The sequence below is a fragment of the Propithecus coquereli genome, unplaced genomic scaffold (genome assembly GCF_000956105.1).
Source record: "Propithecus coquereli isolate 6110/MARCELLA unplaced genomic scaffold, Pcoq_1.0 Scaffold44, whole genome shotgun sequence".
NCBI lineage: Eukaryota > Metazoa > Chordata > Mammalia > Primates > Indriidae > Propithecus > Propithecus coquereli.
The window spans coordinates 6,110,542-6,124,927 of NW_012150174.1; the positions used below are offsets into that span (position 1 = coordinate 6,110,542).

General features: G+C 34.9%; 1 protein-coding gene across 1 annotated transcript in view; it reads right to left on the reverse strand.

Moving 5' to 3' along the window:
- The window catches only part of FAR1 (fatty acyl CoA reductase 1), a 59,389-nt gene that overhangs the window by 1,216 nt on the left and 43,787 nt on the right, over positions 1–14,386 (reverse strand). Inside the window, exons 9-11 of the mRNA XM_012654437.1 lie at positions 13,536–13,707; positions 6,535–6,664; positions 887–1,014 (exon numbers count right to left, since the gene is read on the reverse strand). Coding sequence (XP_012509891.1) covers positions 887–1,014; positions 6,535–6,664; positions 13,536–13,707 — 430 coding nt within the window. The remainder of the gene's footprint in view (positions 1–886; positions 1,015–6,534; positions 6,665–13,535; positions 13,708–14,386) is intronic.

The window sequence follows — 14,386 nt, forward strand, 5'->3', positions numbered from 1 at the left end:
TATATATTTTTTTTTTTAGTTGTCCAGATCATTTCTTTCTATTTTTAGTAGAGACGGGGTCTCACTCTTGTTCAGGCTGGTCTCCAACTCCTGACCTTGAGCGATCCACCCACCTCGGCCTCCCAGAGTGCTGGGATTACAGGCATGAGCCACCGCACCCGGCCTGCTTTTCCACTTAATACAATATGGCTTAGGCAAATACAATTTTCCTAAGCCTCAACTTCCTCATGTATATACATCTGCCTGCCCTGCAAAGTCTTACAGAGTTGTGAGGCACGAGAGGGATAATAATGTGAAAGCCTTAAAAACTGCTACAAATACATTACAAAACAACACGAATAAAAGAGATCATCATTAAAATTATCTGTATCTCTGAATAATGGATTATCAGTGATTTTTCCTCTTCCATTTTCTGAGATAAAAAAAAAAACAGCATGTATTACTTTTATAAAGAGACTAAGGAAATTATAACTCTATTTTACAAACAAAGAAAAATTCTATGCTGAATGATGTATCGTTATATCTCTTCTTTCAAAGATTATTTGAGTAGGATAAAAAAGCTTTAAATAAATTACCTACAGCTTAAAATATTTATTCTCTCCTAAGACCTTTGCTTTTTTAGTAGCAATATAAGAAAAGGTAATAGTAATTTTTAAAACTCAATTCCACCTGAACTTTATACTAAGGAATAGATGAAGACATTAAGTTTCAACAATCTTGTGCTAAATCAATACTACCATAGTTTCAGTCCAAAGGTAAGTACTCTTCCCAAATATAAAAGATCATTAGCAATATCTTTTATTCAATATACCAGTTTACCCCCACAAAATTACATAATACTTCATACGGAAAATAAGATACAATCAAACTTATGCATCAGACTCACTTGTTCAGATGTTTTCTAGCTGCGGGGAGGCCAGACATTTCTTCATTCAATACATACTTCTTAGTTCCCATACAGTAGTTCTCTATATATTCTGCCCAATGTAATTGTCGTACATCAATATTGAAGGTCTACATTAACAATAAAATTATTGGTTACTTTTCTAAGTAATTTTTTTCACACCCAATAAGAATTCATACTTTTTCTAAAGGCCAATTCCAAATGACATGATTGTAAAATATTAAATACAGAATTAACTTTTAAAATCTTACTGCTACTCATAAATAAGTTCTTATTCCTATTTCATACCTTCCATTAAACACAAAAACATTTGAGAAGATAATCCGGAAACTCATGTCAGAATTTAAAGAGAATTAGGTTAAATGTAAGGAGAAAGAAGCCTTTGCCATTTTTTAATAAAAGACAAAATTCTATTGTCCAAACAGGTCTATACATTCCTCTCTACTTTATGCACATATTGATGTTTACTTCCACTTCCTATTTATCTGCAGTCTCTCCTCTCTTCCTATATAACCTGCATACCACACAGACCAATTTTCCTAGGGAACGCTTTTGACATCAAGAGAAAATATGTCAATGAAAGCTGGCTTAGGGGTTTAACAGTTACTAGACCATTTGATGAAAAAAGTAGGCGAATCCAGTAGAGAAAGACTTCAGAAATGCTACTTTATGGAAAAAATAAGAGGACTATGCACTGTTCAGTGCTCCTTAGCATGCAGATACTTTTATTTGGAGTAACAGAGATTATTCACTATATACTATCACTTACCTAAAAATAGTAAATCCTAGGGTGAAAAAAAATGCTATCATAAATAAATCATTAAAATATGAAAATATAATAACCCTGCATTAAAATGGAAATTTGACTGGAGTTAACAAAAGAGATATTATAAGAAGGTATACATGCGTGTAATTGGGAGTCCCATAGCAAGAGTGAACAAAAAGGGGACAGAAGCAGCATCTGAGAAGATGATACCTGGAAATTTTTCAAAAATATTGAGACACCAAGCCACAAATTCAAAGCACACATATATCACATACAAACACATATCTAGGCATAGAGAATAAGTCAGAAAAAGGTCATATAGATTGCCTCCAAAAGAACAGCTATTAGACTGTCGACTTCTCAACAGAAACAAATGGTAGCAAAAGACTATGAGACGTTTTCCAAGTACTCAATGAAAATAACTGCTAACATAAAATTCTATACCAGTGTAAATATCCTTGAAAAATAATGATGTTTCCAGAAGAATAAAAATTGAGAATATCTGACATTAGCAGAAAATCCACTCTAGAGGAAGCATATAAAGGGTATTTAGGCAGAAGGAGATTGATTCCAGGCTAAAGTCGGGAGATGGAGGAAGAAATGACAAGTGATAAATCTGGTAAATCTGTACAAATTATTTATTGCAAAGACTGCAATAAAAATAATGGCATGTAAGGTTTAACACATATATAGAATTAAAATATGTAACAACAATAACAGACAGGTGTTGGTCCTTCATTATCTGAGAAAAGATGGAAGTATCAATTTATATTAAACCCTGCTAACTTAAAGAAGGATACTATAATCTCTAGAGTAACCTACTGAAACAACTGAAAAAGAATATATTTCTAGGCACTTAATATAGATGGTAAAACATGACATTATAAAGAAAAAATCTAAAAGAAAGCCAAGAAGAAAGAAAAAAGAACTTAAAACAAGTGTGACTAAGAGATTTAAATTCAAAATTATCAAGAATTACATTATGGATTAATTCCACAATTAAGGGTAAAAACTGTCAAGACTGGGGAAAAAACCTATATGCTACTTATAAGACACATATCTTATCTAAGAGATAAGATACAGAATGGTTGAAAATAAAAGGACAGAGAAACACACCATACTTTTTTTTTTTTTTTTTGAGACAAAGAGTCTTGCACTGTTGCTGGGGCTAGAGTACAGTGGTGTCATCATAGCTCACTGCAACCTCAAACTCCTGGGCTCAAGTGATCCTCCTGCCTCAGTATCCCAAGTAGCTGGGACTATAGACATGTACCACCACGCCTGGCTAAGTTTTTCAATTTTCTTGTAGAGAAGGGGTTTCACTCGTGCTCAGGCTGGTCTCAAACTCCTGACCTCAAGCAGTCCTCCTGCCTTGGCCTCCCAAAGTGCTAGGATTACAGGTATGAGCTACCACGCCTGGCCCACACCATACATTTCTACCGACAATGTATGAAGATGCCCACTGCCCAGGGCCTCACCAGAGTATGTTGTCAAAGTTAGCATTTTTAAAATTTGGTAAGTTGTAAATAATATCTCAGTCTAATTTTATTTTGCATTTCCATTCCTATGGGTAAGGCTGAATATCTTTTTGAATGATTAAGAATCCTTTTCTGTAAACTGTTTATCTCTCTAGTCCATTTTTCAATAGGTTTACTGACTTTTCCCACTATTTTTACATAAGCATTTTGTATAGTAGGGAATGCATACTAAAATCATATTGACATACCATCATATACTACCAAAGTGGCAAAAATTAAAAATTAAAATGCCAAGTGCTGTGGAGGATATAGATTAACAGGAACTCTCATACACTGACACTTGGAACACATAAACTGATATAACCACTTCGGAAAACTGTTTGGCATTTTCTACTAAATTGAACGTATGAATACCCTATGTTATCCTATTTCTAGGTATATACCCTGCACAAATGTGTGCATATGGGCACAAAAAATGTTCAGAGGAGAATTATCTCTAATAGCCAAAAACTGGAAATAACTCAAATGCCTATCAACAGAACAATGAAAAAATACTGTATGATACCATTTGTGTAAAGTTAAGAATGAATAGAACTAATATTTAGTGTTAGAATTCAAGATAGTTGCTACCTTTGGGAAGACAGAGGAGGTGGGATTGGGAAAGGGCATGAGCAGGACTTCTGAGGGTAATAATATTCTACTTCTTCACCTGGTTCTTCACTTTCTATTAATAGTAATCCATTGAGCAGTATGTGTTATGCGTGGGGCGAGATGGGGAAGGAGAAAGTAAGGAATCAGCAGAAGCCACAAATCTTTCACCTGAGAGTATCTGCATGACCCTGGTGGCTTAGTCCTGCTTTGAAGGCTGCAGGCAGAGAGGAAGACTGACTATAAAGCCTGTGGCCCATAAGTTAAGGACTCTTATGGAATACCTCTGCAAAAAGATAAGAACCTAAAAAGCTATTAATATGTCTGTCCTCAGAGTAAGGGTGAAAAAAGTAAACTCACCGCACACAGAAGTGGGCAGAGAAACAGCTCACTTGAGGACTTTTGTCATGCGGAATCAGTAGAACGGATTAGATCTGCACTGTCCAATGTGGTGGCCACAAGCCAAATGTGCCTCTCTGGCACTTAAAATGTGGCTAGTCCCAACTGAGATATGTTGTGGAGTGTAAAATGTACACTGGGTTTTGAAGGCCCAGTATGAAAAATAGAAAGTAAAATATCCTTTAAGTAATTTTAGATTTTTGATATGCTCAAATAATATATTTGATATATTGGGTTAAATGAAACGTATCATCAAAATAAAAAGATTAAGTGGGAAGAGAAAGGAAGATGGCATTGGGAGGATAAAAAAAAAAAAAAACTCCTTTGAGAAACTGTAATCATGAACCAGATCTACAGTCTATTTAAGGCCTACATTCACCTAAGTTATGCTAAAAACTGAATCAGATATTTTAAATGGGTCCTAGCTTGTTAATGCCACCTGGCTGGTTAACTAGACTACTGGTGGAAGTAAAGGCAAATCTTTATTGAAAAACTACAATTTCAATCTAGTCTTTAAAAAACTAAAGAAATCCTCAAGGAATATGAATTTACAGTCAAACAAGTAATAATAAAAAACAAAGAAATAAGGTACCATGAGTGAGACCCAGCTCAAACAACAGATAGCAGAAACAGATGGTGCAAATCCTTTAGAAGTTTAAATTATTGGAAACAGAATTTAAGAAAAAAAATTCTAGAGACTGTTTAAGAAATATCTATGAGATCCGAAGAATGAGCTTTCTAAAAATGAAAATATAATAACTGAAACTCTAAATTCAATTGGATGGTTTGGATACAGCTGATAGACTGCCACAGAATCATAAATCATCTAGATTTTAACCCAGAAACAAAGAGATACAAAATATGAAATTAAGGTTAATAACCTGGAGGATAGAATGATATAACATATGCTAGGAATTCTGGAAGTAGATAATAGAATGAGAAAAAGGCAATATTTGAATAAACAATGGCTATTTTCCCTAAATTGCTAAAAGACACCAAACTTCAGATTCAGAAAGCCCAACCCAAGCAAGGTAAATTTTTAAAAAATTACACCCTGACACTTTCATAGTAAAATTGCAGAACACCAAACATAAAGAGAAAATTGAAATGGAGCCAGGAATAACATATCATCTAGACCAAGAAGGGCAAATTACCCACTTTTCAACAGCAACAACATAAGACAGAATATATAAAAAGAACACTATCTTCTTTTTGAGACACGGTCTCACTCTGTCACCCAGGCTGGAGTACAGTGGCTTGATCAGAGCTCACTGCAGCCTCAACTCCTGGGCTCAAGTGATCGTCTTGCCTCAGCCTCCCAAGTAGCTGGGACTACAGGCACGTATCTTTACTCTTGACTAATTTTTCTTTTTTTGTAGAAATGTTACTCAGACTGGCCTCTAACTCCTGGCTTTAAGCAATCCTCCTGCTTCAAGCAATCCTCCCACCTCAGCCTCCCAAAGTGCTAACAAGCATGAGCCACCACACCCAGCCTAAAAAGAACACTATTTTTAATGTGCTAAAATCATGTTCCAAAACCAAGGGTGAAATAAAGACATATCAGACCATTAAAAACTGAGAGTTTACTATGAACAGACCAACTACCAAACCATATTCTGGTATTCTGGATAAATTTCAGGCAGAAAGAAAATGATCATAAGAAGAAAATATGACAGCAAAGACAATGATATATATATTTAAATCTAAACTAAAACTGAGTAAAAAAAAATAATATCTAATGATAGGGTTTAAATAGAGAACTGAAATAATGTACAACCAAATAAGTTACTGAGAGTGGTAATCATAGCTGAAACATTTAAAGCTTCTAAATATTACATCATTAAGAAGGAGGCTAAAGACATTGTTTAACTTAGTCTATGTTAGGTATACATGTTAAAATATCTAGGATAACTTCAAAAAGAACACACACAAAGAGTTTTAAGTTTCAAACTAGCAAAGAGTGAAATATGGAATGACAAAAAAGAGTTTATGAAAAACAATTCTTAGAGGAGGTTTTTCTCAAAACTCAGAGAAAACAAAATGTTTGAAGGAAAAACACATAAAGTTTTCTTTGAACCCTACATTGAAGGAAAAAGGAATCAACATTTCAATCATACTTTGAAAATACCTTTGCTACTCTAAAATACTTGAGGTATAAATTTTAGGATAATTTTATTTCATCACCAATAATTGTGATTGAAGCTTTAATGAGAGATTATAAGTAGATCAATGACTTTCTTATTACATAATGGTTGTAGAAAATATCTATTTCTCGGGTTGCTAATGATTCTCTAATTAGTATGTTACTTATTTCCTAATATAAAATAGAAAATGCTTGCCTTTTTATCTTCAGGGTTTAATTGATTCATTAACATATTGACATTGTCAGTATTCCAAACCCAAGAATTACTTGTGAAATATTCAAGAAACATCATAGCTTTGTGAAGACGAGTTATTGTTTTCATCATCCTGTATCGTAAGAAAAATTGACAGATTCATATTTATACAGATTAGAAAAAAATCTCATTACCACCCAGGGTACCAGTTTCTCCCAATATAGACATCAACATTAAAATTATAATACATAATTCAATAAGTATAACACATCAGCAGGGAATAAGAATATTTCTGTATCTTGGAAGAACGTTTTATAAATCCAAAATTAAAAAAAATTTTTTTGGAAGTAGCAGCAAATGAACTTAATACTGCCTAAACAGAGTTCCACTGATATATGGAATTAATTCTCAAAGGATATGCAATATTCTCAGTCATTTCTATGTAAAATACTAAATAAGCAAATAAATGGATTCAATTAATATTCCCTTGCTTTTTGTTCCTTAAACTACATTTTAGTTCATGGCTGCATTTACTAAGATTTCCTGTGAATTCATAACATACTATGTTATATTATAATCCCAACTCTTTAGCATCACTGAAGCAAAGTGCATACAGAAATATTCGTTTGCCATTTAGTCAACTCTAATTTAAAAAACAAAAACTTTCTCTAACATTGATCGGCAGTACTCTTGATCATCTGATTGTGCTGTGACATCAATGACTCATGATGAAAACTTTCCAAAACAGATACTCATATTCCCATACCCCACCAATATCCATCCTGATAGAAATAAGGGAGTGTAGTATGTTTTGTTTCTTTTTAAAAGAGTAAAGAGCTTAAATCTTTAAATTTGCCATTTTATATATTATGGCTTGCTGTAAGTCATTGATACCATAACACTAACCCAAGCAGTAACATCTATAAAATAATAACTACCTATGATAAGTAGGGAAAGGGAAGAAAGAACTTTTTGAAACAAAACACACACCCCAAACTCCCAACTTTTGAAAAGAGAAAAATAATTTGTAGAGAAATACTTTAAAGAATTTCATTTACATTCCCACAATAAGGATTAGCATTGTATGTAGTTTAGAAGCCCCCAAATTAGGGGCTTTAGAAATGGGGAACATGGAAGAAAATTAGAACATTAGAAATGGAGGAAAAATCAAAACCCTATTATTAGCTAAGCAATTCTGATAAACACATTCAATACATTTAGAAAGAAACTCTGAATCCAGAATACTAGAGAAAATGAAGCAGTATAGACTATGTAAAGAAAAACTACAGTTCATCCAATAAAGTAATTTCAAAATAAAACCTCCATTGAACACAAAAAGAATTATCAAGCATCGAAGGCTATTTGTGGACAGGAATAGTTCATACAGATAAAAAGCACTTGGAAAAAAGACATGCTGATTTTAGAAAAGAAGAGACTAGGCAATTTTTTTCCCCAAAAAAACAAAAAACAATTTGTAACTAAATCAATACACACTATCACAGCCAGTACAGTATACTTGAATCTCTCTTACACACACACAGTTAACAAGGTTTTCCAACATATTTCTTATTAAAAAGAATTTAAATTAAAAAGAATTTCTTCTTAACTCCTTTTTCACTGACAATTCTCACCTAATCTTATTTTCAGATTCATTCAAATAAGAGAATTATCCTAAAATCCATCACTGGTTCAACCATTCAAAAAATAATTGGGGAGGGGAGAAATTTGAAAGGCCATATATTTGTATGAAATTTATAGAATATTTAAAAAGCAACAAAAGTACTGGATTGAATACTATGCGGGAATAAAAAGAAACACAAAACTTTGCACCATTACTCCCTGGTTAAACACACCATAGAGCAGATGCTTGTGCCTACATTGCCGTACATGTTCTGAGTATTTTATTTGTTCTTTATTATGGCAACCTTCAAAAACTAATCACTCATGGTCTTTTAGAGTAGGGCAGGATCTTAATGATGATCTAGCCCAGGGTTTCTCAACCTTGGCACTACAGATATTTTGGGTCAGATAATTCTTTGTTGTGGAGGGCTGTCTTGTGTACTGTAGGTGTTTGACAGCATGCTTGGTCTCTACCCACCAGATTCCAGTAGCACCTCCCCACCCAGTTGTGGTAACTAAAAATACCTCCAAACATTGTCAAATGCATCCACAGTTGAGAATCACACAGATGAAAAATATCAGGTTCAGAGAAGGTAAGTTAGAGAGAATTAAGCTAAATAACCAAAACACAAGACCATGAAGCCATTTTTTTAGATGTTTTTAACAGGGATAAAATGTCTATTGTATTTTAAGAGCTAGAGTGAATAATTTATACTGCTTCTGCATGCAATAACATCACACATCCTAGATCCCAATGACTATTAACCAAGAATCCATATGATGTATATCTGTGTTGTACTTTTTATAATTATGTCAAGATACACAGCAAGTCAGATATTTATCTAGCTGACATTCAGAATAATGTAAATAAGTAAAATGAACACCATAAATGACATTACTGACATCAGTTTAATGTAGAATTAGGCATCATATTGAGGCCAATATAAAGTGTAAAGCCCAGAACCTTGCTCAGTAAATATTAGAACAAATTAAATAATATAACTTTTAAGACTTTGTATATAACATTTATAAAACTGCCTAAATAAAAAACCTTTATGTCCCTTGTTACTTTTAGACTATAAGCTCCCAGATGTCAAGGATTAGTCCTGCTTTGATACTTAGAAAGTCTTACACAGGGCAATCTCAGGTAATATGCCCTATTTGAAATGGGGAAGATTTTAATTTCCACAGGTACCTATGATATTATCTCCCATCCTACATACTCACCTATAATGTTACCCTATCTTCCCATCGATAGGTGAAGGTGACTTTTAGCCAACAGAATGAGGTGACAGTGACACGGTGTGACTTCCGAGGGCTAGGTCAGAAAAGGTGACAGAGGTTTCTGCCTTGCTCATGTGCTATTCACGCTTGGAGCCTCAGTCACCTTGTATGCTGTTCTGAGGCTGCCAGGAAGCTCAAACTAGTCCACGTGGAGAGACCACATGGAGAAACTTTGAGACTATGTGAAGAGAGAAAGATGCCCGTCCACCTCAGCTGCTCTGTCCCCTTCCTCCCCTTGACACTCCCCTCCATAGTGTACCTGGCTCCAGTCCCTGTCTGACTGCAGCTACTTGAAAGACCCTGAGCCAGAACCATTCAGCCAAGCCTTTTGAGAATTTCTAACCCACAAAAATAATGACACACAAATAAAATGATTGTTGTTTTAAGACACTAAATTTGAGGTGATTTGTTATGAAGCACAGATAACAGTAACAGATCTTAATACTGGGAGTGAGGAGCTACTGAAATAAAAACCTAAAACATGCGGTGTTGGCTTTAGGATCAGGTAGTAGACAAACTCTGTAAGGCCCTTGAGATCATCATTAGTGAAACCTGAAAAGACCAGGAAAATAATTTTAGTGAAAGCCTTAAAAGGGCTTTGAGGAAGCTGTTGGTGAGGGCTTAAAGAGAGAAAAATATTTTTGGAAGTGGAAGAAAAAACAAAACTGTCAACTGTGGTAATATGGAAGCTAGAATGTGTACCTAATAAACCCAATGATCTAGCCAAGATTTCCTGAAAGAGGACAAAGATGATCTTATGAAATGAACTATTTGTTTGAGTAGCATTTGGAGGAAATGTAAAATGACAGCCAGGAATTCCTTAAGAAATGGTTTCTTAGCATAGATCAGATCCAGGTGGGGATGTTGTTAAGACCTTAGAAAGACCTAAAGCAATGCCTCATAGAATCTTTCAGACAAAAGGCTCTCTCTCTACAGATCTTAAAGACATGTATCACAGAAACTCTTGTTTAAAAGACAGGATCTAAGAGTCTAAGGATCTAAGAGGCATGTTTCCATGTCCCATGGAAACTTCACACAGGACCCAAGATAGAGAAGGGTCTGTTTCAAAGATATGTATGTGTATAGCTTTGGTCTAATGGAGTAGGTTCTTTCAAAATAGGTACACTAGAAACAATTTCTAAAGTGACTGTGTTAGTTTAAATGTAAAGGGACAGAGAGAATACAAAATAAAGAGAGGCTTCTGTATCAAGGGTCAGCAAACCAGGGCCTACACACCAAATCCAGCTCGCCACCTGTTTCTGTAAATAAAATTTCACTGGAACATAGTCATGCTCATTCATTTCCATATTATCTATGTCTGCTTTCATTCTTTAACAGCACAGTTGAGTAGTTGCATGAGAAACCATATGGCCTGCAAAGCCTAAAATGTTTACTATATGGCCCTAATTTACAAGAAAAGTTTGCCAATCCCTGCCCTGGGCTCCTAACCTTTTATGGGTAGGAAGCAGGATAAGAAGGCTACTCAGCTGCACATATAGGCCACTTTTTATGTAAAAAGCAGGATGACTCATCAAGGGCAGAGCCAAGAGCCTCAGGGAACTTCCGGAGAGTAAGACTGAGCCCTAATCAAGAAATCATCAATGCATACCTGACTGGAATTCAGAACTGTTATGGACCAGTGTTTGCTATAGGCCTCTCATTTTCTCTCTTTTTGAACAAGATTGTCTAAAGCCATTATCCTATACTTGTCTCACCATGATATGATGGGAGTATGAGCAGCCAGTAACTTGTTGCTTTAGTTCACAGGTTTCCAGATCAATACTTGAGGAACTATACTTGAAGAGCTATGCCTGCAAAACCATTCCTAAAGAGCTTCATCTGCAACTGGACCAGATTTACATGACAAAACCCTGGCTTCCAACTGATGCCACAGGGATCTTGGGGGATCTTGGGGGAAAGAAGCAACTGTATTTTCCATGTGGGAGGAATATGAATTGTTTTGGCCAGAAGGTTGACTGCAACGGATTGCACTTTTCAAATTGGCTGCAACAATACCTTTCATCTCACTTGTTCATTTATAACATGATATTGGCCATTCTCTAAATCCCCCTTCCTCAAATCTAGGAGGATCTGCGACTCACTTGTGACTAAAAGAATGAGGCAAAAGTGATACTGCATGATTTTCATAGATAGGTGAAAAAAAGGCAATGTGGCTTCCACCTTACTTAGTGATATACTTTCCCCTTGAAGCCTTCAGCTGCCATGTACTAAGTCTAATTCCTCTAAGACTACCAGTAGTCCTAGCAAAGAACCTATATGGAGAGATCTTGACATGATATGAAGAGACTGTGACACCTGGCCCCTCACTGCTCCACTGCCCACTGCCTGACCTGTCTCTTTCTGTTCCATTTGACCACAATCACATGAAAAATCCCCAGCCAAAACCTCACAGCTGACTCCTTCCCAAATTCCTGATCCAGAGAGAAATAATAAATTGAAATAAGTAACAAAATGACTGTTGCTGTTTTAAGCTACTAAGTTTGAGATGATTTGTTATGCAGCAACATCTACTCCGAATCATTTAGTAAACTTTGGCTATTTAATCATTTTTTTTTAAAGTTTACTAAGCCCACTTTCTCTGTATAAGGCATTGCGATATATTTAATCTGTTTTCCTTTTTTGATCCAGTTTTGACTTTCCTACCCGAAACTGTGGCAAGTAGTGCATTTTGCAGAACATTCTTGAAAAACCTGAAAATATTTCTTCTCCTGTTCTAGAGTTGTTCAATTCAACACCTCTCACATATTTCAGTCAATTAACATATAGGGTTAGGAACATCATGGACAAGTGAATCCACAGAAAATCCCTACAAGTAACTCAGATCCTGATACACTGTAACTGGCATATACCTCACTTTTATTTTTTGAGCAGTTGATGGAAGTTCTGGAATCAGCATCTTCTTTATACATTAATACTCAAATCCTGAACTCTCCAAAGACTCCACTGTAATGCCAATGTAGTTAAAAAAAAAATAAATATTTGTATAGTACATTTCACTGTAACTGTGTGGTAAAGACAGTAGGAGAACTTTAAGTTTTGGGGGTTTCAATGAAAAAAAGGAAAGAGGCTATGACAAGTATAAGAAAATAGAAAGTTTTCCATCTGTTATTAATTTTTCTTAACTATGCCATTCCCAACCTGGAAAATTAGTCAAAAACTGTAATAACCATATTATAAGCTGAATGGGCAGCAAGAGATACTTCAAGTAATTTTCTAGAAGCATCCTGTATTTTTCATAAAAAATTGCACCATCCATTTAAAGTAAAATATTTTACCCTTAATCCCCTGTAAAAACTCATCCCTAGGTTTTTAAGAACAGGAGAAGGGCTCAATTTCAGCTTATAATAACAATGACAACCTTGATGTAGGACATTTCCTATATTATGGGATTTTGTAGGATCAATGACCCAATACAATTAGATCCACAGTTAGTCTCCCCAAAGATCTCCAATTCCTAAGAAATGCCCTGGCATCCTGATTGTGATTGTGACTAATTAGGTTAGTAATTCTAAAGGTAAAGCTCATGCTAGAGACTTTTCGTCTCTCCAGTAAGCTTCCACCACCTTACCAATATATAGTGTATTTACTGCTATTCTTCTTACCACGGTTTCTGACCTGTCAACCTGAGTGCCAGATCGAGCAATAATGCAGGTACTGTATGTCTGACACCCTTCCAATAATGAAGCAATAGGTTGTTGGAATAAAACTTAATATTGGGGCGCCTGAATACTTGGTTTAAAGGATTCATCTTGAAGGAATGAGTTAGATAATATCCTGTAGGAAAAATAAGCGTCAAAGCATTTTGAATATTATTTGTTATTCAGAAAAATACGTAAAGTTAGACCTAGAATTCAATACATGACAGTAACTTATCAACCAAACGTCAGAACAAATTAGAATGACTTACAACACTACCTTTGCTTTTCTGACAAAGTCTTAAATTCAAGTCTTCTCATTCACAAAAGGCCATTAAGCCTTATCATAAGCATAAACAAATACAGAGTTAATATGCATTTTAGTGTAAGCATGGGTTGTTTAACAGTCAGAGGAACAGATAAGACAGAGCTAGTCACCATTACCTTGGGCTTCTTCCAGTCATCCTGAGGTAGGTATCATACAGGAATGCTGGGGCCTTATGGCTTACAGCAATCCAGTAATGATATAAAAGGTGATTGGAGGTTAGATTTACATTGGGCCGTCTGAAGGCCTGTTCGAGAGGATTCCTCTTGAAAGTGGAAATTACATGGTATTCTGAGGAAGAAAAGTTGTGTAACAGCTTTGATAATAACCATGTAATGAAGTTTTGAAAAAAAATCATGTTTTTATAAGCAAAATATTTCACCAAAGATGTCAAAGTTCGTTCATTTAAAAAACAAACTTTTCTACTCTCTATAGTAGCTAAGAGAATATATGGGTATTTGACTGCTGAACTCAAGTGGTTTTAAAACTGCCAGTATTTATGAATTTTAATCACGTGAATGAATTTTTGCTAAAATTCACTCTTGAAATCCTTTGCATGTTTTACTTACATCAGTTTACAATGTCACTTTCTATATTTCACCTCTCACGATAGCTTCTTTCTTTCTGTTCCTCTTTCCAGATTCTTATTACTGTACTTATTTAAAAAAGGAAAACCATCATCCTTTGCTTAAGCTGCTCAAATTAACACACATTAAGCTTAAAACAACCCCAAATTAACTTCTGCTGTAATTTCTTTTGCTTATGCAATGTCAACACAATTAAACCTAATATCACCTCTGTCAATACTTTAATGGAAAAGTATATTGAGATATTCACTAAAAATAATGCCCAACCTGATTTTTCAATAAACTTTACAAGACAATAAAAAGATTATAAAAAAGCTAACTCATTTAAAGTGTTTAAATATCCTTTAAAAATATTACTTAAGAGACCGGGCGTGGTGGCTCAC